Source organism: Tachysurus vachellii, chromosome 26 (genome assembly GCF_030014155.1).
Source record: "Tachysurus vachellii isolate PV-2020 chromosome 26, HZAU_Pvac_v1, whole genome shotgun sequence".
NCBI classification, from domain to species: domain Eukaryota; kingdom Metazoa; phylum Chordata; class Actinopteri; order Siluriformes; family Bagridae; genus Tachysurus; species Tachysurus vachellii.
The window spans coordinates 11,540,553-11,565,507 of NC_083485.1; the positions used below are offsets into that span (position 1 = coordinate 11,540,553).

Sequence of the window (24,955 nt, forward strand, 5' to 3'; positions counted from 1 at the left end):
AATGACACACAAGCATAATCATGTAAAGGACGGCAAATATTAGTTCTGTGAAACAAAGCAAAACCAACGTTACTCACCTATCGAGAAGGAAAACGCGACCTCAGCTTCCCATCGCAGGCCTTCCCGCGCCTTCAGTTCTCTCCAGTGCTGGAAAGCTGATCCTATATTAACACGGGTCCTACTTCTTATCGTAAGCCTTTTTCCGCTTAACGTTTTTATCCGCCATGTCAATGTTTCAATCGCTTTCGGATAATATCAGACACGCACACTTAATTTATGGTAAAGGTAAACGACGGATTAGATGAAAAAGGTGATTACCATAAACACACGCCTTTATATTTCCTGCTGTTATCCAAAGCGACATACAGAAGTGCTTTAAAGTCTCCCTGACTAAAGAAACCATCAGTCTAAAAACTCCATTGCGAGGAAATATAGCTGTTTGTATATTATTGAAAAAATAAGTACGCACTAGTCTTAAGTATTTCAGGAAGAGGTAGGACGTGCATAGGGTGATTAGTCACAGTTTTAAAACCACTGAGAATTGATGTGAAAAATGATCTCATTGACAGCTACAGTATCAAAAGGCGAGATATATTTGGTAACATGAGAAGAGTCAGTTCTCAAAGGTGATGTGTTGGAAGCAGAAAAAAAAACAGTCCTGGTATGCTGTGGTTATTACTTACAAAATGTGCTCCAAGGAAGGACGACCGGTGACATGGTCATGGGGCCTACGGCTCAGTGACACGTGTAGGGGCTGAAGATTAGCCTGTCTGATCTGATCCTACAGTAGACCTACTGTAGGATAAATAGCTGAAAAAGTTCATTGAGACTATGATAGAAAGGTTTCAGAACACAGTGGAGCTGCGTTGCCATGGACCAGTTATGTCACAGTTACTATGCTAACTCCTGTCCACTTCTAAAAGCTCCTACGATGTGCATGTCAGCATCAGAACTCTACCATGGTGCAATGGAAGAAGGTGGTCTGATGAATAATATAAACATTTTTTATGTTGTGTTGACAGCATGTGCATCATTTACCTGGGGGCAAGAATGTTCCTGTCATTCATACAGATGTTACTTTGACCAGTTCCAACTGTCATTAGGGAATTTCGTTGCTATGAAGGGGTTCACACTTGGTCCCAGCAGTGTATCAGCCTCTTGCCCCCAAGTAAATGATGGTAAATGGTGTTGTGACACTTTCTATCATAGTCGCAATTAACTTAAATTCTGTCACCGCTTCACCGGTCGTCCTTCCTTGGAGCACATTTGGTAGGTGATAACCACAGCATACCAGGACTGTTTTTTACTGCTTCCAACACATCAACTTTGAGATCTTCTCATGTTGCCAAATATATCTAACCTCTTGACAGACGTCAGTGATTGTCGCTTTTCACGTCACCTCTCAGTGGTTTTAAAGCAGTGACAAATCGCCCTATGTATATCCTACCTCTTCCTGAAATACTTATTAATTATTATTGTTATTATTATTATTATTATTATTATTATTATTATTTATTTTTTTCTGAAAGGCCCAACAGTGGCAGCTTGGCAATGCTGGTGCTTGGAAACCAATCCACCAATCAACAACCCAGAGCCTTAACCGCTAGAGCCGCCTCTCTCCTAAAAAGGTCTTGTGCACTGTTTAAAGACGGTTTGTTGGTTTGATGCTTTTTTCAGGAAGTGATCTGCGGATGTCTCACCCTCACTGGTCTGAGTCAGTCAGGTTTAGATGATCTGCAGCTTCATGATCGTACCATGGCACGTTTCGTCCTGTGGACGGTTTATTGTTGTTTGTTGTTTGGAAACGGTGAGTTCAAATGTCTTTGTGGCTTATTATACTATTCAAAATGGAAATTCTTATACAAGTTGAGTAAACCTTTTCTGATTTATAGTGTGTTACTCTGTAGTTACAGGTGAGCTATTGTGCAAAAGAGAACTTTTAAAAAGCAGTAACGTTTCTGCTGAGCTCCAGTCTGATGTCCTGCTGCCGTGTAACTTCGATCCGGTTCTCCTCGGATCAAATAATACTGCAGATGTAGCAGTAGTGTGGAAACAGATAAACACAAAAACACACGGTTTACTGGAGATCAGTCAGCATGGAGTAGAGAGGTTCTGGAATAATAGAAATGGACGTGTTATGCATTTTCCTAAGCTCTCTGCGTCAGGAAACTTCTCCATCCTTCTTAAGAAAGTGCAGTCGTATGATCTGGGTCTCTACAGCTGTGAGCTTCATCATGGGACCAACTGCAGTATTGGGTATCAGGAGATACAACTGAGTCAAGGTAAAGTATCTTACATACTTCTACACATCTTTAAGGAATGTATATTTTAAATATATTTACTTTCCAATGGCAGATTCATACTCTGATATAAACACATTGGATGTTAGTACATTGTGACACTTCTAAACAACGTCCTCCTTTCATGCTAGTTTCCCTGCCTCCAACATCCATCGACATAATAGCAGGAGCAGGCGCAGCAGCAGCTCTTCTGTGTTTATTCCTAATATGTTCATGTGAAATAAGCAATAAAAGTGAGTCTTCACATATATACTTTATTATCTAAAGTACTGAAAATTTTTTTTGAGGATAAAAACCTGTGATTGTTTTGTGTTGCAGGAAAGCAGCAGTCACAGCCGCAGCCTGAGGGCAGGTGTGAAAACTGTCTCACAGAAGTGTGGGTACATTGTGTTGGTTTGTTCTCTCACACAGCTGTGTAGGAAGTTGACAAAAGACAAATCTACCTTATCTTTATAATATATTCCTCCTTATCTTTATCCATATTATCTTTATAATCTGAGGTGATGCTTTAGATCGACAAGATTTGTTTTTAAGTGACGTTACTCTATTTTCCCCAGTTTCCTACATAACCCATAATTCTGTTCAACATCCTGTTGATTAGCTCTCTTAATCCTTCTTTAGTCTAGCAGTGTACTGCGATCCCTTGTGTTAAAATCATTAAAAATCTCTATCATCTCTTATTAAACACAACAGTTAACCTGTGAAGGGAAAACATTTATGTATATGTATATTTATGTATATGTATATACATTATTTCTCCACTTATATTTTCATATTTTATACAGTTTTTTATATAGTTTTTTTATATAGTTTATACTTTTTATTTATCTATCTCCTTTTACATAATACAGTAATACAGCTCTGTCCTTCACTGCTCAAGGAAATGTTCAAGCTTTCTAGATTTTTATTAATAAATAAAATAACTGTATTTTTTTTTCTGTTCCTCCAGGATGTACACTCTACAAACTACAGACCAGCCATAGCCGGGATGATAAATGTCCAAGTATTTAATTGCTTTATTTCTGTGACGTACACAGTGTAGGATCAGAGATACAAATACAAATCTAAATCATGAGTTGGATCTTTTGTGTAATGCTTTCAGACTTAACTGCGTATTACTGATGTGACGTTTACTAAAACATGCAATAAACCGTATTGGGAAAAGGAATTCTGCTGATTTATTTCTGATGTGTGATTTAAATCTGCAATACAAGAGGCCTAAAAGATATGAAAGCACTCCTCGCACCTCACCTCACCTTACGTCACATTACCTTACCTCACACTGCACCACATTACCACTGTTTCTCCAGCACAGCTCAGCTGGTCCCACCATCTCTCAGGGTACAATGACAGCAGGTGTCAAGACTCTTTTCTGTTCTGGCACCTGAGTAGTGGATTAAACTTTCCCGTGGATGTCCAAACACTGGCTGTCTTCAAACAATCTAAAGATTTATCTCTCAATGAAGTGCTTACAATTATAATCACACCCCTCAGTGTCACTTGAATGAGGACGAGGTTCTCTTTTGTCTGGTTCCTCTCAAGGTTTCTTCCTTTTCCATCTAAGGAAGTGTTTCCTCACCATAGTCGCCTCAGTCACCTCAGGCTTGTTCAATGGGGATAAACACAAACACGTTTGTGTTGGGGGTTCGATTCCTGCCTCCGCCTTGTGTGTGTGGAGTTTGCATGTTCTCCCCGTGCCTCGGGGGTTTCCTCCGTGTACTCCAGTTTCCTCCCCCGGTCCAAAGACATGCATGGTAGGTTGATTGGCATCTCTGGAAAATTGTCCATAGTGTGTGATTGCGTGAGTGAATGAGAGTGTGTGTGCCCTGCGATGGGTTGGCACTCCGTCCAGGGTGTATCCTGCCTTGATGCCTGATGACGCCTGAGATAGGCACAGGCTCCCCGTGACCAGAGGTAGTTCGGATAAGCGATAGAAGATGAGTGTGTGAGTGAGAGTAAACTTTCTGTACTATATTTATGTTCTGTAAAGCTGCTTTGAGACAAAGTCCATCGTTAAAACTATACAAATTGAATTAAATTGGCACTTTATTAAATAAAATATCTTTGTTGTCAGTGTTCAGTGCGTTTTTTTTTGTCTGTGTGACTGTGGTCGTGGTTCTTCAGCTCAGTGGTTTGGTAGGTTGTAGCTTTTTCAGGAAGTGACATTTCTCACTCGTTCTCTCGTCGGCACTGCACTGAATGCCACATTTCCAGAGGTAGTGCTTAATGTTCGTATGATGGTGTTGCATTTTGACACGATATTTTTCAGTGTGTGGATGCTTCATGGTTGCTGGATGTTTGTCAAAGGTAAGCGATGCTCTGATACCGGAGCATCAGATGGTGCTCTGAGGGGAACAAGCAAGTAATCCATATGATTCTGCATGAATGTGTTTTTTTTTTTCCCCAATAAATTACCTGTTCCTTAGTATTGGTTTTGTCATTTGTATGCATTGTGTCTAAACAACATTTATCTTTAAATATTTAACTCCTGTCTGATGTATTGTTGCTGTCTGACTTGAATTTTATTTATATAGGTGAGCTATTGTGCAAAAGAGAACTTTTAAAACGCTGTAACGTTTCTGCTGAGCTCCAGTCTGATGTCCTGCTGCCGTGTAACTTCGATCCGGTTCTCCTCGGATCAAATAAGACTGCAGATGTAGCAGTAGTGTGGAAACAGATAAACACAACAACACACGGTTTACTGGAGATCAGTCAGCATGGAGTAGAGAGGTTCTGGAATAATAGAAATGGACGTGTTAAGCATTTTCCTAAGCTCTCTGCGTCAGGAAACTTCTCCATCCTTCTTAAGAAAGTGCAGTCGTATGATCTGGGTCTCTACAGCTGTGAGCTTCATCATGGGACCAACTGCAGTATTGGGTATCAGGAGATACAACTGGGTCAAGGTAAAGTATCTTACATACTTCTACACATCTTTATGGAATGGACATTCAAGTCAATCGATCAATTAAATGAAAATGTCCAATGGCAATGTTTGGTTAACTGCAGTATTGAGTATCAGGAGATACAGCTGGGTTAGTAATTAAACAATTAAACATATGTTATTGTTGGCATTGGAAAAGCTGTGATCTGTACTAGTAACCAGGTATTTAAACCACATTTATGCTCCATTCTGATTGGTCAGTAAGGGTTGACGAGTCACACTGACTGTAATCAGAGCTATAAAGCAAATCACAGGTTAATATTAATATCCATCACTATGTATATTTCCTATACCGCTTCTCTGACACAGAGTCGCAGGGACCTGGATTCTCTCCCAGTAGATTCTGAGAACAAGGCAGGGGCAACTGTGGACAGGTTACAAACCCATCACAGGAAACAGTCACTCACACCTCTGTTCACATGCTACCGTATATATATTCAGATATACTTATCAGCATACAACCCATGCCTTTGGACCGGGTGATGAAACCCTTAATCCCAAAGGTGTTAACCACTAGGCCATCATGTCTTCAGGTTCACATTAATCTGCCCTTTGTTGTTTCTACAGTAAAATGTTACACCAGGACTTCTATGACAGGAATGTTGTCTTGACTCACTTCGTAATCTTTATTTGCAGATCTCGCTTCTGCTTTCCATCAGGCAAATATCATCACCGCAGCAACAACAGGAGCTGTAGTTCTGTGTATAATCATCATATCTGTCTGCTACGTAATCACAAAACGTGAGTCTTGTGTATATACACTATATTAGTTCATCTTTAACATGACAATTGACAGCACCTACAACACATTTAGCTAAAGATTAACACTTGATTTTGCAGGAAAGCCCCAGCCACACCCTGAGAACCATGGTAAGTGTTCACATCAGAGGTGTGAATTCTTGTTTCTCTGTAGCTGTTTCCTGTATCGAGGACTGCAGTTTATCTGAAGCTCAAAATGAATTCATCGCTCATCATTAGTTCTAATAAATAAAATAGACGTTTTCTGTCTGTCTCTAGACAATTGGTCTAACCCAATCTATGTAAGCTACCATAAGACAGCACAGCCCAGCCATGGCAGTGACGGTAAATACCTCCACTCCAGACGTTCTCTGCTTATTCATAAACAAACATCAGATTCATTTTAAACACCTGTACCATGTAATTCATCTAAATAAATAAATAAACTTTTTTTTTTTCCATGAATTGAGCAGCTGATGTGCAAGAAAACCCAATCTATGAGACTGTTTGAAACAGCGGTGACAGCAGCTGATATCATCAGTAGAGGGAGAAATTCAGGGGCTGATACACAACTTGATAATTACTTCAGTGTTAAAATGTTTAACAATAATGTGTTCTTGTGGAATAAATTAGGAATGTATTTAAAAAAAACTAATTGTGTGGATTTCTGTTAAGTTACAATAAATACGACGTGGCTCTAAAAAGAATGGTTCTACTGAAAATGAGGTGAACCACTGAAGATAAATTTCTGGGTTTGGGAATATTTTTCTTTAACATTTACAAATAAATGTATATCCTATTGAAGTCCTTAGGTAGTAATAATAATAATAATAATAATAATAATAATATTTAGTAATAATAATAACTAAATGTGCAATTAGCAACGATTTTGCAGCAATTAGCATATATTAGCATATATCTTAGCATGTCCTTGTTGACTGCATATCTTATCTGCACTATTTAGATTAAATAGGCAATTATTATTTAACCGTTAATATAAATAAATAATCATTTTTAAGCTGGTGAAGTAATTTCTGAAGTCTGCCTGCCAAGAGATGTTGCAAGTTTTCCTTTCACCTGGTGGAGGCAGCAGATTGCTAACAATGTTAGCTAACTCAAAGAGTGTTTTTTTTCTCTCTCTTTGACTAAAGCTGGAAATAAATTTACACAATGATATTTATTCATGGCTATAAATAAATAAAAAAAAAAGAGCGAAGTTAACAGAAAATGGGTGATTTCAAATGCGCTGGAAATTCCTAATGTGTTCTTCAAATAGTCTTTAGCTAAAGTGGATTTGCAGCTAAGTGTTAAAAAACAATTATTATTATTATTATTATTATTATTATTATTATTATTATTATTATTATTATTATTATTATTCCAGTTTGCTTAACTAAAAACTTTTTCTCCCTGAAATTCACTCAAAAGTGTTGTAATTTCTACACTGTTCCTACTTTGGATGTAAAATTAAAGTTAAAATCCTGCATGTGCGGTCATATTAATTATTTACTTTAACAATTTCTTAGACACACACAATGTTCGGCCATAGCGTTAAACCCGCCTGCCAAATACTGTGTCGTTCAATCTTGTGTCGCTCTGAAGGTGTGATGAAGATGTTAGCAGCATATCTTTTAAGTTGTGAGGTACAGCCTCCATGGATCCAGGGCTCTCAAGTTTTGAAGACAGGCAAAATATTTCTGGCAAATAGACATATAGCAAACCCCCCTCCCCCCAAATGTATGGTATTAAACATTCCAAAAATTAATATTTGAATTAAAAACAAAACATATTAAATTATACAATGTAGTGCTGGTGGTGAGTAGCCTTATTTTTCTGAGATTTAATTTATGATAAATTCATTATTTTATAAAATGTCATAAAGCCGGGGGCCCCTGGCACCATCTCAGGGCCCCCAGTTTGAGAACCACTGGCCTAGACTACTTGTTCTGAGCAGGTGTTGTCAGTGAACAGGCTGTAAAACTGTTTTCTAAGTTACAGACATTCATGAAAAACTGATGCTGATTATCTGGGAAACTTTCTCTAACAGCAGTCAAAATGTCATTGTTTGTGTCAAACAAGTTGTGAATTTGTTGTAACATTACAACAGGAGATCACGACTTACTCTGTGCTCAAAGTGATGCTCGCAGCTCCAGTGGTTTTCTCTGTGGGTGAACAAGGATGATGCTGAACAATTCCAGGATCTGCTTTTTTTTCATTGGTTGTTGCGTTAAATCTTACCCAGATACAATAGTGCTATTTTCTGATTGGCTATTGTGTAGCCTCTTTTTTTGATTGGCTGATAAGTGTCAGGCTCGACTAAGAACTCCAGGGGACACACGCTTGATTCCTGCCTGGTTCCATAGAGACAGCGGTGAGGACTGATACATTTTGCGTGCTGCGGCTTATTAAATATATGATAAATAGTACGTTTTTCTGTGTGACAAATACAATGTATGGCGGGAGAGCGTGACAAAAGACCGAAATGAGTGACTGTCACTCTCAATGCGTGACAATTGAGAGCCCTGTGGATCAGACTTGTTGTCTGGCGCGTCCCACAGATGCTCAATCAGATTTAGATCTAGTAAATCTGGAGGCTGAGTCAACTTGATTTGGTTTCTCAAACCATTCCTGAACAATTTTTTGCAGTGTGGCATTACACATTATCCTCCTGAATGAGCCCACTGCCATTAGGGAATTCTTTTGCCATGAAGGGATGTACTTGGTTTGCTATTATGTTTATAACGATTGTGTTAATGGTATGTGTCAAAGTAACATCCACATGAATGTTAGGGCCAGGATGTTACAGTACATACAGTAGTGTGCAAAGGTTTTGGCCATGTGTAAAAATGCTCTAAACGTATGCTTTCAAAAATAGAAGTGTTAATAGTTTATTTTCATCAATTAAGAAATGAACAGAAGAGAAATCCAAATCAAATCAATGCTTAATATTTGGTGTGATGAGTCTTTGCATTCAAAGCAGCATCAATTCTTCTATGGACACTTACACACAGTTTGCGAAGGAACTCGGCAGGTCAGCTGTTCCAAACATTTTGGAGGTCTAACCACAGATCTGTGGATGTAATCCCAGTGAGGGTCAATGATGTTGAGATCTGGGGTCTGTGGGGCACAAACATCACTTCCAGGACTTTTTTTTTATTCTCTATGCTGAAGATAGTACTTAATGACATTGGCTGTATGGTTGATGTCGTGCTACAGAATAAATCTGGGGCCAATCAGACACCTCCCTGATAGTACTGAATGATGGATAAATATCTGTCTGTATTTCACAGCATTCAGGACAACATTAATCCCGACCAAACTTCATTTGCAGAAATACAACCACAGACTTGCAGGTTCTCCAAGGAACCTTCACCAATGCCTAACTGTTACCGGCAGATGCTTATTATTGTTCCTCTCTGCAGCCCTTCAGTGAACAACCTGCCTTCTTCTATAGCCAAATATTCATAAAATTGTGACTCAACCGTCCGAATCACCTGCTGCATATCAGTTCTTATGCATATTTGAGTCACTGAGCCTTGGTGCCACATCTAAAGGTGTGGCTTTGTGGTCGCAATTGTTCCTTTAAAACCACTTCTGGCCAGACTTCTCCAGACAGTACATGGGTCCTACCGTTTTCTTCCGGTTGTTTGCTGATGGCAGTGTTGGATATCTTCTGAGCATGAAGTGGCCTTCAAGTCAAGTCAAGTGAAGAAGCTTTTTATTGTCAGTTCAACTATATTTCGCTGTTTATCTGCTGCATTACGATTCCTTGGCTGACCACAGTATCTACGGTCTCCATCACTGCCTGATTCAATGTGCGTCTTCAAAATAGCTTGAACAACATATCTTAAAAGTCTGCTTTGAAATCTTTGCCTGCGAGAGACCTTGCTGATTCAGTAGACTACTTTGTGTCTTGTTGCTGTGCTCAGTCTTGCCATGGTGTATGACCTGTGACCAGTGTTGTAATGTAACGGAGTACAAATACTTCGTTACCGTACTTAAGTAGAAATTTCACGTATCTGTACTTTACTTCGCTATTTAAATTTATGTCAACTTTCACTTTTACTCCACTACATTTTCTAGATAAAATGTATACTTTTACTCCGCTATATTTCCACCAAGCATCTTCGTTACTCGTTACTACAAAATAAAATATTAAAAAAAAACAAAATAAAAAAAATGATAAAATTGCGACTGCAATAAGGGAGGTTTGGCGAATCACAGCTCCTAGATTGCATTACGCAGCTCCACACGCTCTATTTCAGCGTAATGTTGCCAAAAGGAGGCGGAAGCACAACTGAATCTGAGCCACAACAGAGCCACATTTTTTACTGTGTTACCACAAAGAGCCACATGACACACATGATCATCACCTTTTTTCCCTGCCATTTTGAGAGCGAACTTGACACAAATTGTTTACTCAAATGATCTTGCTCCTACTAGGAAACTTTGAGGTAGTTTCATCCCACTCACATGCGTGTTTGACGAAAATACCGTATTGAACTCAAGCGAAGCGAACACACAAAATAAAAAAACACTCAAACTTCGATACGAACGTAAGAACCGCATGAAACCGGGCAAAGAGCCGCGGTTTAGCCACCTCTGTCGTAGACGACCACCCCGACGATAGTGGTGAACAGAGTGAAAAAGATAACGTTATACACACGTGGCCGTATTTGCAAGAAATGTTTCTGTACATTGGAATGAAAGATTCTTCCTACCGGATGAAGTGTCTCTTATACCTACCGAAAATCACTGAAATTTTACTTTTTACTTTTACTTCAAATACTTAAGTACATTAAATATCAGAAAATGACTTTTGATACTTAAGTACAGTGAATATCAGATACTTTAAGACTTTTACTTGAGTAATATTCTAAAAGGTGACTTTCACTACTACCAAAGTCTTTTTCTAGTATGATACTTGTACTTTTACTCAAGTATTGCTTTCTAGTACTTTATACAACACTGCCTGTGACATGAAATTGTCTTCTATGATCTAACTTTAGTAGCAGAGTTTAGCTCCTCACCCAGTGTGAAGCCTCTTACACAGCTAATGGCTGAGTTTCAACCTACATCTGAAATTGTTGATCATTAGAACATGCTTGGTTTAACACTAAATGTTGGTGTATAGCTGTGGGAATTTCTTATTCAGTTACAAGAGCATTAGAGATCAAACAATGATAGCGAGTGACAAGATCTGGGGTGCAGTCAGCATTCCAATTTTTTCCAAAAAATTTTTCAGTGGGTTTTGAGGTCAGGGCTCGAGCTGAAGTTCTTCCACATCAGCCTTTGACATTGTATATTTGGATTTTGATTTGTGTACAGAGGCATTGTTATGAAGAAACATGTTTGTGGTCCTTTACTTCCAGTGAAGGAAAATGTTAATGCATTATAATCATAACATAACCATTGTGTTCTTCCAATTTTGTGGCAACCATCTGGAGAAGAAAGTTTTGGCTGTATGGTGTCCAGAGATTGTACCAGCTTCCAGTTTCGTGTCATGAAGATTACGGACTTTCAGTGAGAAGAGACAGACCCTGTGATTGTCCTGAAGTATCTAGTACTAGATTTACTGACTTTTTTATTCTCTGGTGCGGGTCCCGAGGTGTGATTCCCCCCTGTTGAGATTTTCACAGTTCAGCCCTGCTTTTGTTGTGCAAACACACCCATCACCTGTGAGGCCTGGCTCATTTGCATTTGTTCACTCAGAGTAGCTCAGATCCAAGGCAGGCCAAACCTCTGTGTCTGACATGGAAACCTTCAGAAAGGCCTGCCGTATCTATACAAAATAGTCTGTTTTATTTATAAAAAATTGTGTGCTAAGGTTTGTCATTGCCATAGTACATATGATCTTTATATAACCCTTGTGCAGAACTGGGGTCTATTTGACTCATCTGGAAAGTTTAATGTGTCATAACTTGGGTTTCCTTCCATATATTTGCCTGAAATTTACCAGGATTGTTCCAAATTATGAACTTTGCAAGTAAAATTCATTCATTCATTCATTCATTTTCTACTGCTTATCCGAACTACCTCGGGTCACGGGGAGCCTGTGCCTATCTCAGGCGTCATCGGGCATCAAGGCAGGATACACCCTGGACGGAGTGCCAACCCATCGCAGGGCACACACACACACACACACTCTCATTCAAATGTCCAAAAAACACAATGTTTTAAAATAATAAAATGTCCATTAAAATGTCCACTAACACACGCACCCAAAACACACACTCACACACCACACACACACACACACGCACACACACACACACACACACACACACACACACACACACACACACAAATTGGGCATTGCATTTCATTAGGCCTCCAGAAAAAAAAAAAAAGGCCACACATTTGTAAATATTTCACACTTTTGATATGCCTTTGCCTAGCAGAGGGCAAAATATGATCTACGGAAATGATGCTACACACACACACACACACACGCAGTCAAACACTGTTCAAAGCATTGGGCATTGCATTTCAGTTGACCTCCAGACAGTACAAAAGCTATACATTTGTAAACATTTCACACACACACGTGCACGCACGCACACACACACACAAATTGGGAATTGCATTTCATTAGGCCTCCAGAAAAAAAAAAGCTACACATTTGTAAATATTTCACACTTTTGATATGCCTTTGATATGATCTACCAAAATGATGCTACACACAGACACACACACACATGCACACACACATACACACACACGTTGTGTTTTCATATTCAAATCATATTTGCTTTCAAAGAGACAACGCCCCGAGATAGATTCATTTCAATTATACAACACCTTCTAACACACAAATTTGCTGCGGTCTCCGACATCTGAACACGCTTCAACAAGAACTGTGCTGAGAATTTCACTCCAGGAGAACATATGACCATAGATGAACAGCTGTTCCCTACCAAGGTTCGTTGTTCATTCACACAGTATATTGCAACCAAGCCAGACAAATTTGGGATCAAATTTGGGGTTGCAGTGTCTCCTTGACAATTTATGCACCTAAAAAAAACAAGACTGTGTGTGTTCTAAGTTCCATGCAGTAAGACGTGACAATCGGAGACGGCAGAAAGAGGAAACCCAACACGATAACAGACTATAACCACACGAAGGTATGTGAATGTGTGTATAATTTTACACCAGTGCTACAATGTTTTCTGATGTGTACTATACATATACAGGCCTATAGAAAAAAGCACATATATTCATGACTCTCTCTCTCTCTCTGCTTTTACAGTGTGGTGTAGACGTGTTGGACCAAATGGCACGGATGTATTCCGTAAGAGCAGCAACACACAGGTGGCCAGTAACGTTTTTTTACAATATGCTGGACCTGGCAGTGGTGAATGCCTACATTTTGTAAAAGGCATGTACTGGGTGGACAGGCAAAAGAAGATTATTTCTGAGTCTTCTAGCTAAGGAACTTCGTTGCCGAATCATGCAGCAGGAAATATTGGCACAAAGGCAGGCTGCTGAAGCTGCTGCGGCTGCTGTGCCAGGGACTGCACAGACAATGCAGTTCCAGGTGCAAGAGAGCTGCAACAGGAATCGCAGCAGGTTTACCTGTGCAACATGTCAGAAATTCACCTGTGCCAAATGCAGGGACGATGGACACTGGGTCTGCAAACGCTGTAAAGTTTGAAACACTTTAAAATAAACCAGACTTTTGCATCCATATATTGTGAATGTGTGTGTGTGCGCATATGTGTGTGTGGTGTGTGAGTGTGTGTTTTGGGTGCGTGTGTTAGTGGACATTTTATATGTGCATTTTTGTGTTTGTTTGTATGTTCATTGCGCTGAAAAAGGCAAAAGAGTGACCTATTGCCCCACTAAATGTGGCCGGGTCAAATTGACTCAGGAGGACTTGAGGAGGAAAGTATTTTTTTTTACGAACACATAGTTCAACAAAAATAGACAAAATTAATTTTACTTGTGGGGGGCACTGTGGCTTAGTGGTTAGCATGTTCGCCTCACACCTCCAGGGTTGGGGGTTCTATTCCCGCCTCCGCCTTGTGTGTGTGGAGTTTGCATGTTCTCCCCGTGCCTCGAGGGTTTCCTCCGGGTACTCCGGTTTCCTCCCCGGTCCAAAGACATGCATGGTAGGTTGATTGGCATCTCTGGAAAATTGTCCGTAGTGTGTGAGTGTGTGAGTGAATGAGAGTGTGTGTGTGTGTGTGCCCTGCGATGGGTTGGCACTCCGTCCAGGGTGTATCCTGCCTTGATGCCCGATGACGCCTGAGATAGGCACAGGCTCCCCGTGACCCGAGGTAGTTCGGATAAGCGGTAGAAAATGAATGAATGAATGAATGAATTTTACTTGCAAAGTTCATAATTTGGAACAATCCTGGTAAATTTCAGGCAAATATATGGAAGGAAACCCAAGTTATGACACATTAAACTTCCAGATGAGTCAAATAGACCCCAGTTCTGCACAAGGGTTATATAAATATCATATGTACTATGGCAATGACAAACCTTAGCACACAATTTTTTATAAATAAAACAGACTATTTTGTATAGATACGGCAGGCCTTTCTGAAGGTTTCCATGTCAGACACAGAGGTTTGGCCTGCCTTGGATCTGAGCTACTCTGAGTGAACAAATGCAAATGTGCCAGGCCTCAGAGGTAATGGGGGTGTTTGCACAACAAAAGCAGGAGAACAATGGAGTAGGGGTCCTAGGAGGTGTGAGGTCCAGGGATTTTACGCAAATTTGCGCAGCCTTAGTAATTCTAGTGCTAGAGATGTACCAGCTCCGGTTGGATTCCACTTCATGAGGATTTCAGGCAGTCAAAGAGGAGATAGTAGTTACCTGTCTTTAATGACAACAAACTCCTAATCCTAATCAATACACAATAGTCAGACTGTATCTGACTGTAGAAAGGGCATTATTCATAATCACACCCTCCAGTGTCACCCAAATGAGGATGAGGTTCCCCTTTGAGTCTGGTTCCTCTCAAGGTTTTGTCTTCCATCTAAGTGAGTCTTTCCTCAGCACAGTCGCCTGAATCACCTCAGACTTGCTCATTGGTGATAAATACAAACACATTTAAATACAAGTCTAATATTAATCTTTGTATAATATTTTTAATTTTTTTAATGCAGTACAAGAGACAAATAATGAAGGATAATAATAGGTACCTGTAAAAAAAAAAAAAAAAAAAACCCAACAAAGCCACATTGTATGAAGTCAAATGCAAGTGTTTCCATTGCAGGGATGGAACGCAATGCGTTTGTGGTATAAACCCACTTTATGCAAAAGGTGCGATCAAGTAATGTGTGACTGTTTGTGCAGTCTTCAATCATGTTTATGTTTTTCTTTAGTTCAGCTGCCTCCACAAAATGTAGAGAAACAGAAAAAAAAATTCACATTAAACATTTTGTGCCAGTATTTAAAAATAAAAATCACTAATGCAAAAATTTAAAACAAAAATGAGTTTGTGTTGCTTAATTTGTGAAACAGATCCACACCTAATGAAAGACTGGTGTTAAAATCATTTGTGATTGTCAAACTGAAATCTATTATCAATTCAAGATGTATTAATTTTACATTATGATTCTCTTGAGTGTAGAATTATGGGTAATGCTAAAATTTGATGTCATAGCTGCCTATGATAATTTCAGGAAGTGAGAGCCAATGAAGCGCATCACATAGCATTTGTGTTAATGTGGAAGTAACAGATGCAGAATGAAATCGAAGTGGTTCGTCTTCCCAGCTGTGTGGACTATTCTAATTTTGCCAACTTTCTTTGGTAAGTTTCTTTGACACGATCTGTTTCATGATGAACAGAAGGATATTTGATTATGGGATTTTACTGGCTCAAGGTTATATTCGGCACTTGATCGGATAGAAATATGAAAGCAGTAAATGGGGTTTTGTAGTGTAGCTCAGATTGAGTAAAAGTTCATTGTATTGTATTTGTATAAATATGAATTTAAATCCTAACACTTTACTCTGTAGTTACAGGTGAGCTATTGTGCAAAAGAGAATTTTTAAAAAGGAGTAACGTTTCTGCTGAGCTCCAGTCTGATGTCCTGCTGCCGTGTAACTTCGATCCGGTTCTCCTCGGATCAAATAAGACTGCAGATGTAGCAGTAGTGTGGAAACAGATAAACACAACAACACACGGTTTACTGGAGATCAGTCAGCATGGAGTAGAGAGGTTCTGGAATAATAGAAATGGACGTGTTATGCATTTTCCTAAGCTCTCTGCGTCAGGAAACTTCTCCATCTTACTTAAGAAAGTGCAGTCGTATGATCTGGGTCTCTACAGCTGTGAGCTTCATCATGGGACCAACTGCAGTATTGGGTATCAGGAGATACAACTGAGTCAAGGTAAAGTATCTCACATACTTCTACACATCTTTATGGAATAGACATTAAAACCAATCTATCAATTAAATTAAAATGTCCAATGGCAATGTTTGGTTAAATACCCAGTGTCTTCTAATCTATATTCTAGACCAATACACACATCAGTCAATATGGATCATAGTAGGAGCGTTAACAGGAGGACTTGTGCTGCTTGCTGTACTCACAACCTATTTAAATGCAAACCGTAAGTCTGACTTATTACAAGCACAACTTGTCTTTGGTTCTTTTAATCATCTAGTTTTCTTTTTTTTTTTTTTTTTTTTTTTGCTGCTTGTTCAGGCATTTAGATTTTTACTGAAAAAAGAACAAAAAACACACTGATTTTTTGCTGAGTGATAAATGTTATGTTTAAAACAAAAAAGCTTGTGGTTTTGCACAACGAAAGTAAAAACCTGCATCCGACAGACATTCTCTCTGAGCTTCTGTGCTGAAATAGTACATGTGCTCCAGTGTGCTGTGTGAGTCTCAGTGTCCAGGCTCTGAATCGAAACCTTTTTTTTCTCTCTCTCTCTCGCATGTGTTTTAATTTTACATTGCAGGACGAAGAAATATCATTATTACCGAAACAGACTACGGTAAGTGGATGTGTGAGTGATACATTATATAAACGATGTATATTTCTAAATAATATATATCAGCGGACTTATGCGATTGTTGTGAACTCAGCTGAGTCTTTAACACACACAGTAATGTTGTCATTTATTTTTGTCTCTGCAGGAAGCGTCGAGGGCCCAGTGGCAGAGCCAGACAGAAACGGTAAGTGTGTGGTTTCATATGAACTTTGATCTGATCGAACAGTAAAGCAGTGTTTGCTAAGGCAGTGACTCAGATGTACACTTTTAATAATAAATGTCTAATAAATCAAAAGAATATATGTGCATTAGATCCAGAGCTTACCCATTGGCTTTTCTAATAGAATTAGTCCTTCCATTTTAAGGCATTTCTACTCTATAAATCTGAAACATGAACCTCGTGTGGAAAAGAGGTGAAGAGGCGAGTGCAGGCGGGTTGGAGTGGGTGGAGAAAAGTGTCAGAAGTGTTGTGTGACAGAAGAGCGTCAGCAAGAATGAAAGGAAAGGTGTAGAAGATAGTAGTTAGAGACTGTAGCAGTGAGGAAAAGACACGAGGCAGAAATGGAGGTAGCAGAGATGAGGACGTTGAGGTTCTCTGCTCTGCTGTATGGGTTAGAGACTGTAGCAGTGATGAAAAGTCATGAGGCAGAGATGGAGGTAGCAGAGATGAGGGTGTTGAGGTTCTCAGCTCTGCTGTATGGGTTAGAGACTGTAGCAGTGAGGAAAAGACATGAGGCAGAGATGGAGGTAGCAGAGATGAGGGTGTTGAGGTTCTCAGCTCTGCTGTATGGGTTAGAGACTGTAGCAGTGAGGAAAAGACATGAGGCAGAGATGGAGGTAGCAGAGATGAGGGTGTTGAGGTTCTCTTTAGGAGTGACGAGGATGGACAGGATTAGGAACGAGCACATCAGAGGGACAGCTCAGGTTGTCTGTTTTGGGGACAAGGTCAGAGATGCTAGCTTGAGATGGTTTGGACATCTACAGAGGAGGGAGATGGTTATATTGGTAGAAGGGTGTTGGAGATGGAGCTGCCAGGTAAGAGGTCAAGAGGAAGGACAAAGAGGAGATATATGGATGTGTTAAATGAGGACATGAAGGTAACTGGTGTGAGTGTAGAGGATGCAGAGGATAGAGAGGTGGAAACTGATGATTCGCTGTGGTGGAAGTAGACTAAGAAGAAGTTCTTATGAACCTCGCCCACTCATGTTTACTAATCCTACATTGCTAGGATTGTTACTTTAAAAGCTCAGGTAAAGTCAGTAGTGGCTCAACTTTAGGACTGGATATCAACCGTGTAATAATGAATAATCTTTATAAGGTTCTGCCTAACGTATGGTCAAATACTAAGTTTAGGAAGAAGCCTTTCTGTTACATATATTGTACATTATATACTACGCATATCCCAGCTAAGGAAGTGGGGGTCAGGGTGCAGGGTCAACCATGATACAGGACCCCTGGAGCAGAGAGGGTTAAGAGCCTTTCTTTGGGGCCTGACAGTGGCAGATTAGCAGAGCTGGGGCTTAAACCCTAACCCTGTGATCAAACAATCCAGAGGCTTAATCACAATTTAGTTAATCCTGTTGAAATAAAGTTTTAGAAACTTGATAGTTTAGTTATTTGATCAATGTTTTAACAGATTTAAGCACCACTAGGTTCTTATTGCACCTAGTGGCTAAAATGGGAATTGCAACAAGCACTAAAAGTTACACTAAATTACAGGCTTGCTAGGGTTAAGTATCTGTAAAAAAAAAGGCAAAAAGAAATCACATATTTCTCTTGATATATTTTTCTCTAAATAGATCAAGTAATTGAGAATCCGATATATGACACTTCCTCTCGACAAGAGACGAATAACTGTCTGAGAGAAGAGGAAGGTAGGAGTCTTTAATATCTAAAGAATCAGTGTAAGTAGTCAAGGTACACTATTAAGACTCTGATCTAATGATCATTATCTTTTAATGTTTCTTTTTAAGGGATTTCATCTGATACTCCAGTTTATGCTACTGTCCAGAAAGGAAAAAAGCTTAATAAACCCTAAAGGAAGCCGTACTTCAAAGGGTGGAAAAAAAAAGTGAAGATTTTTATTAGTAAATCAGTTGTGAAGACATTGTGATGAAATGCATTGTTTAATCTTTAATAATTTCACTCACATGTTAGAAAACTGACATTAGACTTAACAGTGATTACTTTAAAGATGAATATCTACATACAATAGTTTAGATGTCATTTATTATTTGGATTTTATTGTCTTGGGTTTACACACAGAGGAAGCTGTCTTTCTTCTACCTAAAATAAAAAGAAAAAATATATAGTGGTGCCATTGTTTTTTTTTTGTTATAGTTTAATATTTTTTGGCCTGACACTCAGTCATCTTGCTAGCGTGAAAGACATTGTTTTACCACAAGTTGCTAGAGTATGCTACTGTTACTTCCTTTTCTGTCTTGCTCTTTTTTTTTTTTTTTACACAAGCTGTTGTGTTAGATGTTTGTGTGACAAAGTTTTCAGAGGAAAGCAATAGTATTCTATAATTAACTCCCCTGCCAACACACACACACACACACACACATACACACGCACACACACCTTTCTACATATATTCAATTTTTATTACATTTTAAATTCACACTTTTACAAATTATGATTGTGCAGTAATTATAAAAACACACCTACCTGTATGCCAGTGGCCTGTTGACGCTACTCATTGTAGCTCACTTCCTGCGCATCGGTGCCAGTGTCATTGTCTGACACACACACAAGAGAACTGATTGTACCAACAGTAGACATATTCCCCATACTATGTGAAAGAAGTTCGCTGTAGCATGACTGCATCTTCAGCGAACATCTTCAGGAACAGGGTTTTACACATCAAAAGCTGAAACATGGAAAAGAAATGATATGTAATCAGAAACAGGTCACCCAATGAGCTGTTTCCTGTTTTTTTTTGTTTGCAGGTGATGTTTATCAACTTGTTTTATTGTCATTTTATTGTCTCTCTGTCTGTCTGTATCTCTGTGTGTTTGTGTCTCTTTCTCTCTCTGCCTGTCTGTCTGTTTGTCTGTCTGTCTTTCTCTCTGTCTCTCTGTCTGTCTGTATCTCTGTGTGTTTGTGTCTCTTTCTCTCTCTGCCTGTCTGTCTCTCTGTCTGTCTGTCTTTTTCTCTGTCTCTCTCTGTCGTCTCTCTCTCTTGCTGTCTCTCTCTTTCTCTCTTTCTGACTGTCTGTCTGTTTATCACTCTCTCTCTCTCTGTCTGTGTGTGTCTGTGTGTCCGTTTGTCTGTCTGTCTCTCTCTCTCTCTCTCTGTGTCTATGTCTGTCTGTCTGTCTGTCTCTCTCTCTCTCTCTGTCTGTGTGTGTCTATGTGTGTCTGTCTGTCTGTCTGTCTCTCTCTCTCTCTCTCTCTCTTTGTATGTGTCTTTCTTTGTCTGTATCTCTCACTCTCTCTCTCACTCTCTCTCTCTCTGTCTCTCTCTCTCTCTCTCTCTCTCTCTCTCTCTCTCTCTCTGTATGTGTCTCTCTCTGTCTGTATCTCTCTCTCTCTCTCTCTCTCTCTCTCTCTCTCTCTCTCTCTCTCTGCGCTCTCTGTCTGTCTGTCTTTCTCTCTGTCTCTCTCTGTCTGTCTGTCATCTCTGTCTCTCGCTGTCTCTCTCTCTCTCTCTTTCTGACTGTCTGTCTGACATACATAGAGACATACAGAGTGAGAGAGAGAGAGAGAGAGACATACAGAGTGAGAGAGAGACATACAGAGTGAGAGAGAGAGAGAGAGAGAGACATACAGAGTGAGAGAGAGAGACATGAAGAGAGAGAGAGAGACATACAGAGAGAGAGAGAGAGAGAGACATACAGAGTGAGAGAGAGACATACAGAGTGAGAGAGAGAGAGAGAGAGAGAGAGAGAGTCTGAGACTATAGCGGTCACAGGGTTAATAAAACTGTGTAAGTAAACCAGGTCCCGTGACCAATGATACAGATTTGAGTCTAAAGTCTAATTATAGAATTAAGTAATTACAATTAAACTTCAAATTTGACATTTTGTAGTCATACAAGCTAATCTATACAAAATAGGCCATAGTATTAATATTAGAGGAAAAAAATCATAGCACCTTAAAAACATTACAGATTAAAGATTAAAGTAAATCTTTCTGTCATACAATCAACTAAGACGTCAAATAAGACAGGACACGAGTGTACAGAAGAAAAAAGTCAAAGACTTCACACTTTAGACATTCTATTAGCTTGTGGTTGTGTGCACATCTTTTCCGTTTTCTTTTTCTTGCTCTTTGCATTCGTGTTCTCTCAATTCTCTCAACTCAGTACTAGTTATCATCAGTAAGCTATTGATTTTATGTTTACATCATTTTATAATTAGCCTACTGACACAATTTAGATAGTAAGATTTCGATTAGATTAGATGCTTTACTGGCCGAGTCGTTTCTTTACTCGTATATGCCTTCACCACACATGACTGAAAGCATGACATCATGTCTTAACTATTTTCATCATCTTTCCAGTTAACCGGTCAGACAGACGCCTAATGATAATAATGATCTTTATATTCAGATCTTGAGGAACAATCACGTTGCAGTGATGAGATATTTTAGTTGTACTGAATACAAAACAAAATTTAACAATAAATAATTTGTGAGAAAGTGAAAATGATCACTTTTACACACACTTACCTTAAAAAAAAAACACTCACGCAGGTTTGTCAGGATGTGGTTGTGGTGAAAACACCTCTTTAGTCCATCTGAACAGTGTGAAATGCACCAAATACTCTGCAACATCACCGGCGAGCAACAGTAACAGACATGTTCTCTGGGGTAAAACAGTGGATATTGTTCCTGTCGATGTGGCACATTACATCCATCACTGGTAACTTTTACTATTTGACCTGTTCTTAATACATGTCGATGTAACGTACGCTTGTTACATCCGTGTATTATTATATACACTTCTCTCTGTTGTAATAACACGTGCGATACTTTCGTTCATTCTGTTTTTCATCTTAAGCCTTGAGATTTTCTTACTTTCCTTACAACGTTGAGTTGATAAATGTTTAAACACTAAAGACATTAAACACTTTGTTTGTGTCAAACTGAAACCAGTGCAAATTTTGCTTGAGGTTGTGCAAATGCAAGGCTGATTAATTCTTTACATCTTTAAAAGTTTGAATCTTTTTTAAGTATTTATTAACAAAACACGTATGAACAGAATGGACCTGATTATTGAGCTCCAGTGATTTTCCTCTGCCTCATAACTGGAGGGTTTTGTAGTGTAGCTCAGTTTGAGTAAAAGTTCATTATACTGTATTTGTATAAATACGAATTTAAATCCTAACACTTTACTCTGTAGTTACAGGTGAACATCTGTGCAAAAGAGAACTTTTAAAAAGCAGTAACGTTTCTGCTGAGCTCCAGTCTGATGTCCTGCTGCCGTGTAACTTCGATCCGGTTCTCCTCGGATCAAATAAGACTGCAGATGTAGCAGTAGTGTGGAAACAGATAAACACAACAACACACGGTTTACTGGAGATCAGCCAGCATGGAGTAGAGAGGTTCTGGAATAATAGAAATGGACGTGTTAAGCATTTTCCTAAGCTCTCTGCATCAGGAAACTTCTCCATCTTACTTAAGAAAATGCAGTCGTATGATCTGGGTCTCTACAGCTGTGAGCTTCATCATGGGACCAACTGCAGTATTGGGTATCAGGAGATACAACTGGGTCAAAGCAAACATCAATGTAAAGTATCTTCTACACATCTTTAAGGAATGTATATTTTAAATATATTTACATGTCCAATGGCAGATTCATACTTAGATTGTTGTGATGAACATCCATTTCTGTTTATATTTTTTGCCAGGGTTGACCCAGAAATGGCCCTTTATAGCAGGAGGAGGAGCAGCAGTTGCTCTTATCATTCTTTTGGTTTTCACATGTTTGGTAAAACGTGCTTATTCCGGTGAGTGAACATCATACTATAATGAATAGAAATTTTATACTGAATACTGAACTTTTAAATATCATATTTTTATTTATTCCAGGTGCATCAAATAACGTCGTCTATGCAAACGCAAGATTTGAAAAAAGTAAGCAGTTTTGAAGTTTCGTTTCAATGCTACGATGTTTGGTATGTGTGGTATGTGGTCACAATTATAGCTGTGTATCTTTAGGCTGATGTGAATCATCCTCGTTCTAGCAGGGAATCTTAAAATGTTTACAGAAACCTTTTCAAAGACACAGGAGTGAAGCCGCTTTTAATTAATATTGTCTCATTTATATCAGTCAAATAGAAATAGAAGTTAAATATAGGGCACATCAGGCCAAAGATATTTGCTCTGTTTCCTTTTAGGAAATGACAAGCAGCTCAGTAAAGACAAACACAGCGGTCATCAGCATAGTGAGTATCATCGCTGAAAAAAACAAACCGATGAAGCCGTAATTGTTCTAGCTAATGTAATTGTTAGTGAAGATAGATGTTATTTATCCTCTGAGCATGGTACTTACGACACTTTTACTTGCATTTTGCTTTATATTTAAGGAAATAAAGCTAAAAATCCTCAAAACCACAATAACATCTACGCCAACAGTCGCATGCAAGATGGAGACGCTTACGTCAACAAGCCACACTGAAAACTACTGATTGTGTTCAGTGTATACATTGTTCTGAATGCTGCATCCTCGCTCTTTTTATGCAGAAATTATTGTATTATTTTATGGAATTCCATATTGATAGACAATTTGGCCAAAATGATCTGGACACCTGGAACTGATTTGCCATAAATTGAATAGTCCAGAATGTATTTGTATGCTGTATCCCTTCACTGAAACTAAGTGAGCTCCATGAAGACAGTCTGTCGAGGATGGAGTGGAAATACCCTATACTGTACCTTCTCACCAGACATCAGTGCCTGATCTAACTAATGCTCTTCAAAATGAATCTACAATCTACAGTCTGACATTGTAAGAGGTTGTGGAGGTTAATATTACAGCAAATGGGGATTAAATCTGGAATGGGATGTTAAAAAAAACACATAGGGCTGTGATGGTCAGGTGTCCACAAACATTTGCAAATATAATATACAAATTACTTGAGAATACATGAGAACCAATAAATTATTGGGCACTGGATTGTTGATCAGAGGATCGGGGTTCAAGCCTCAGCAATGCCAAGCTGACATTGTTGGGCCCTTGAGTAAGGGCCCTTAACCCTGGTACTGTATCATGGCTGACCATGTGCATTGGGAAATGTGATGTATATGATACAAATAAAGACTTCTATTCTACTGAATCTCAGATACATCTCATGTTAAATCCAGAATCTCATATTAATTGCCAGCTTATATCCATATCAGCTTATATCCAAGTATAACAAAAATTTTAAAAGCAATAATTAATAAAAACACTGATGTAAATGATTTAATATGGTAAAGGTTTGGGTTAATGAGGGGATTTGCCTGTAATAAATGGTCCTCTACATCATCATTTGGCCTAATTAATAATAGGTCACACATATCGATTGGTGAAGAATCAGTACTATTGTCAAATTTCAGTACTTTTATTATCGCCGTTTAATTACCTGGAATTATGTCATATAATGTGAACGCTTCAGCTTTACACTTCTACTATCTTATTATCTACCCAATAATTCAATTCCTTTTGTTTTTATCTGTATATATTTTCAGCAGTGTTTGGTAAGAAAACCTGAAAATGTATTTCCATTCACACATTTAAATCTAATTAAATCACATAATGCAGTTGATTTAATATGCTACATGTTTGATATACTCCAGTGTCTATAATCACAATGATGTTAAATAAACTGAAATCTCTGATATCATCCCTTTAGTGCCGTATTTATGTTGAACTCTCTGACCCAAGAATTACAGCTCTGTCCACATGTGGTAAACTCGCTTGACTGAGATGAGCTGATGAAGTAAAACACGATAGGAGCTGATGCTGTGCTAGAAAAGAATTTTTATTTGATTGTACTGTCTTGGATTTTATTTGATTTCTGTTACATGCCT

General features: G+C 38.8%; 3 protein-coding genes across 7 annotated transcripts; all 3 read left to right on the forward strand.

Annotated features, from left to right (window-relative positions):
- The first annotated feature begins 1,681 nt into the window (after nt 1-1,681).
- On the forward strand, nt 1,682-3,630 carry LOC132841317 (uncharacterized). Of its 2 annotated transcripts, none has more exons than XM_060863616.1 (5): nt 1,682-1,807; nt 1,908-2,282; nt 2,432-2,533; nt 2,619-2,680; nt 3,250-3,630. In XM_060863616.1, the coding sequence occupies exons 1-5, from the start codon at nt 1,756-1,758 to the stop codon at nt 3,340-3,342; spliced, it is 684 nt and encodes a 227-aa protein (XP_060719599.1). In that variant the 5' UTR covers nt 1,682-1,755; the 3' UTR covers nt 3,343-3,630. The 2 variants fall into 2 exon arrangements, with proteins under 2 accessions (XP_060719599.1, XP_060719601.1); XM_060863618.1 differs by having other exon boundaries at nt 2,619-2,676.
- Nucleotides 3,631-4,205: 575 nt separating this feature from the next.
- Nucleotides 4,206-19,111, forward strand: LOC132841315 (matrix remodeling-associated protein 8-like). Of its 4 annotated transcripts, none has more exons than XM_060863611.1 (7): nt 4,206-4,607; nt 4,835-5,203; nt 16,454-16,549; nt 16,905-16,940; nt 17,083-17,121; nt 18,737-18,811; nt 18,911-19,111. In XM_060863611.1, the coding sequence occupies exons 1-7, from the start codon at nt 4,535-4,537 to the stop codon at nt 18,973-18,975; spliced, it is 753 nt and encodes a 250-aa protein (XP_060719594.1). In that variant the 5' UTR covers nt 4,206-4,534; the 3' UTR covers nt 18,976-19,111. The 4 variants fall into 4 exon arrangements, with proteins under 4 accessions (XP_060719594.1, XP_060719596.1, XP_060719597.1 ...); XM_060863612.1 differs by lacking the exons at nt 4,206-4,607; nt 4,835-5,203 and adding exons at nt 15,579-15,742; nt 15,952-16,326; XM_060863614.1 differs by lacking the exons at nt 16,454-16,549; nt 16,905-16,940; nt 17,083-17,121; nt 18,737-18,811; nt 18,911-19,111 and adding exons at nt 5,878-5,982; nt 6,082-6,111; nt 6,259-6,324; nt 6,453-6,564 and having other exon boundaries at nt 4,216-4,607.
- A 2,506-nt stretch (nt 19,112-21,617) lies between these two features.
- On the forward strand, nt 21,618-24,649 carry LOC132841316 (matrix remodeling-associated protein 8-like). The gene is made up of 6 exons (XM_060863615.1): nt 21,618-21,803; nt 22,284-22,670; nt 22,792-22,890; nt 22,973-23,017; nt 23,281-23,328; nt 23,470-24,649. The coding sequence occupies exons 1-6, from the start codon at nt 21,740-21,742 to the stop codon at nt 23,559-23,561; spliced, it is 735 nt and encodes a 244-aa protein (XP_060719598.1). The 5' UTR covers nt 21,618-21,739; the 3' UTR covers nt 23,562-24,649.
- Nucleotides 24,650-24,955: the final 306 nt, after the last annotated feature.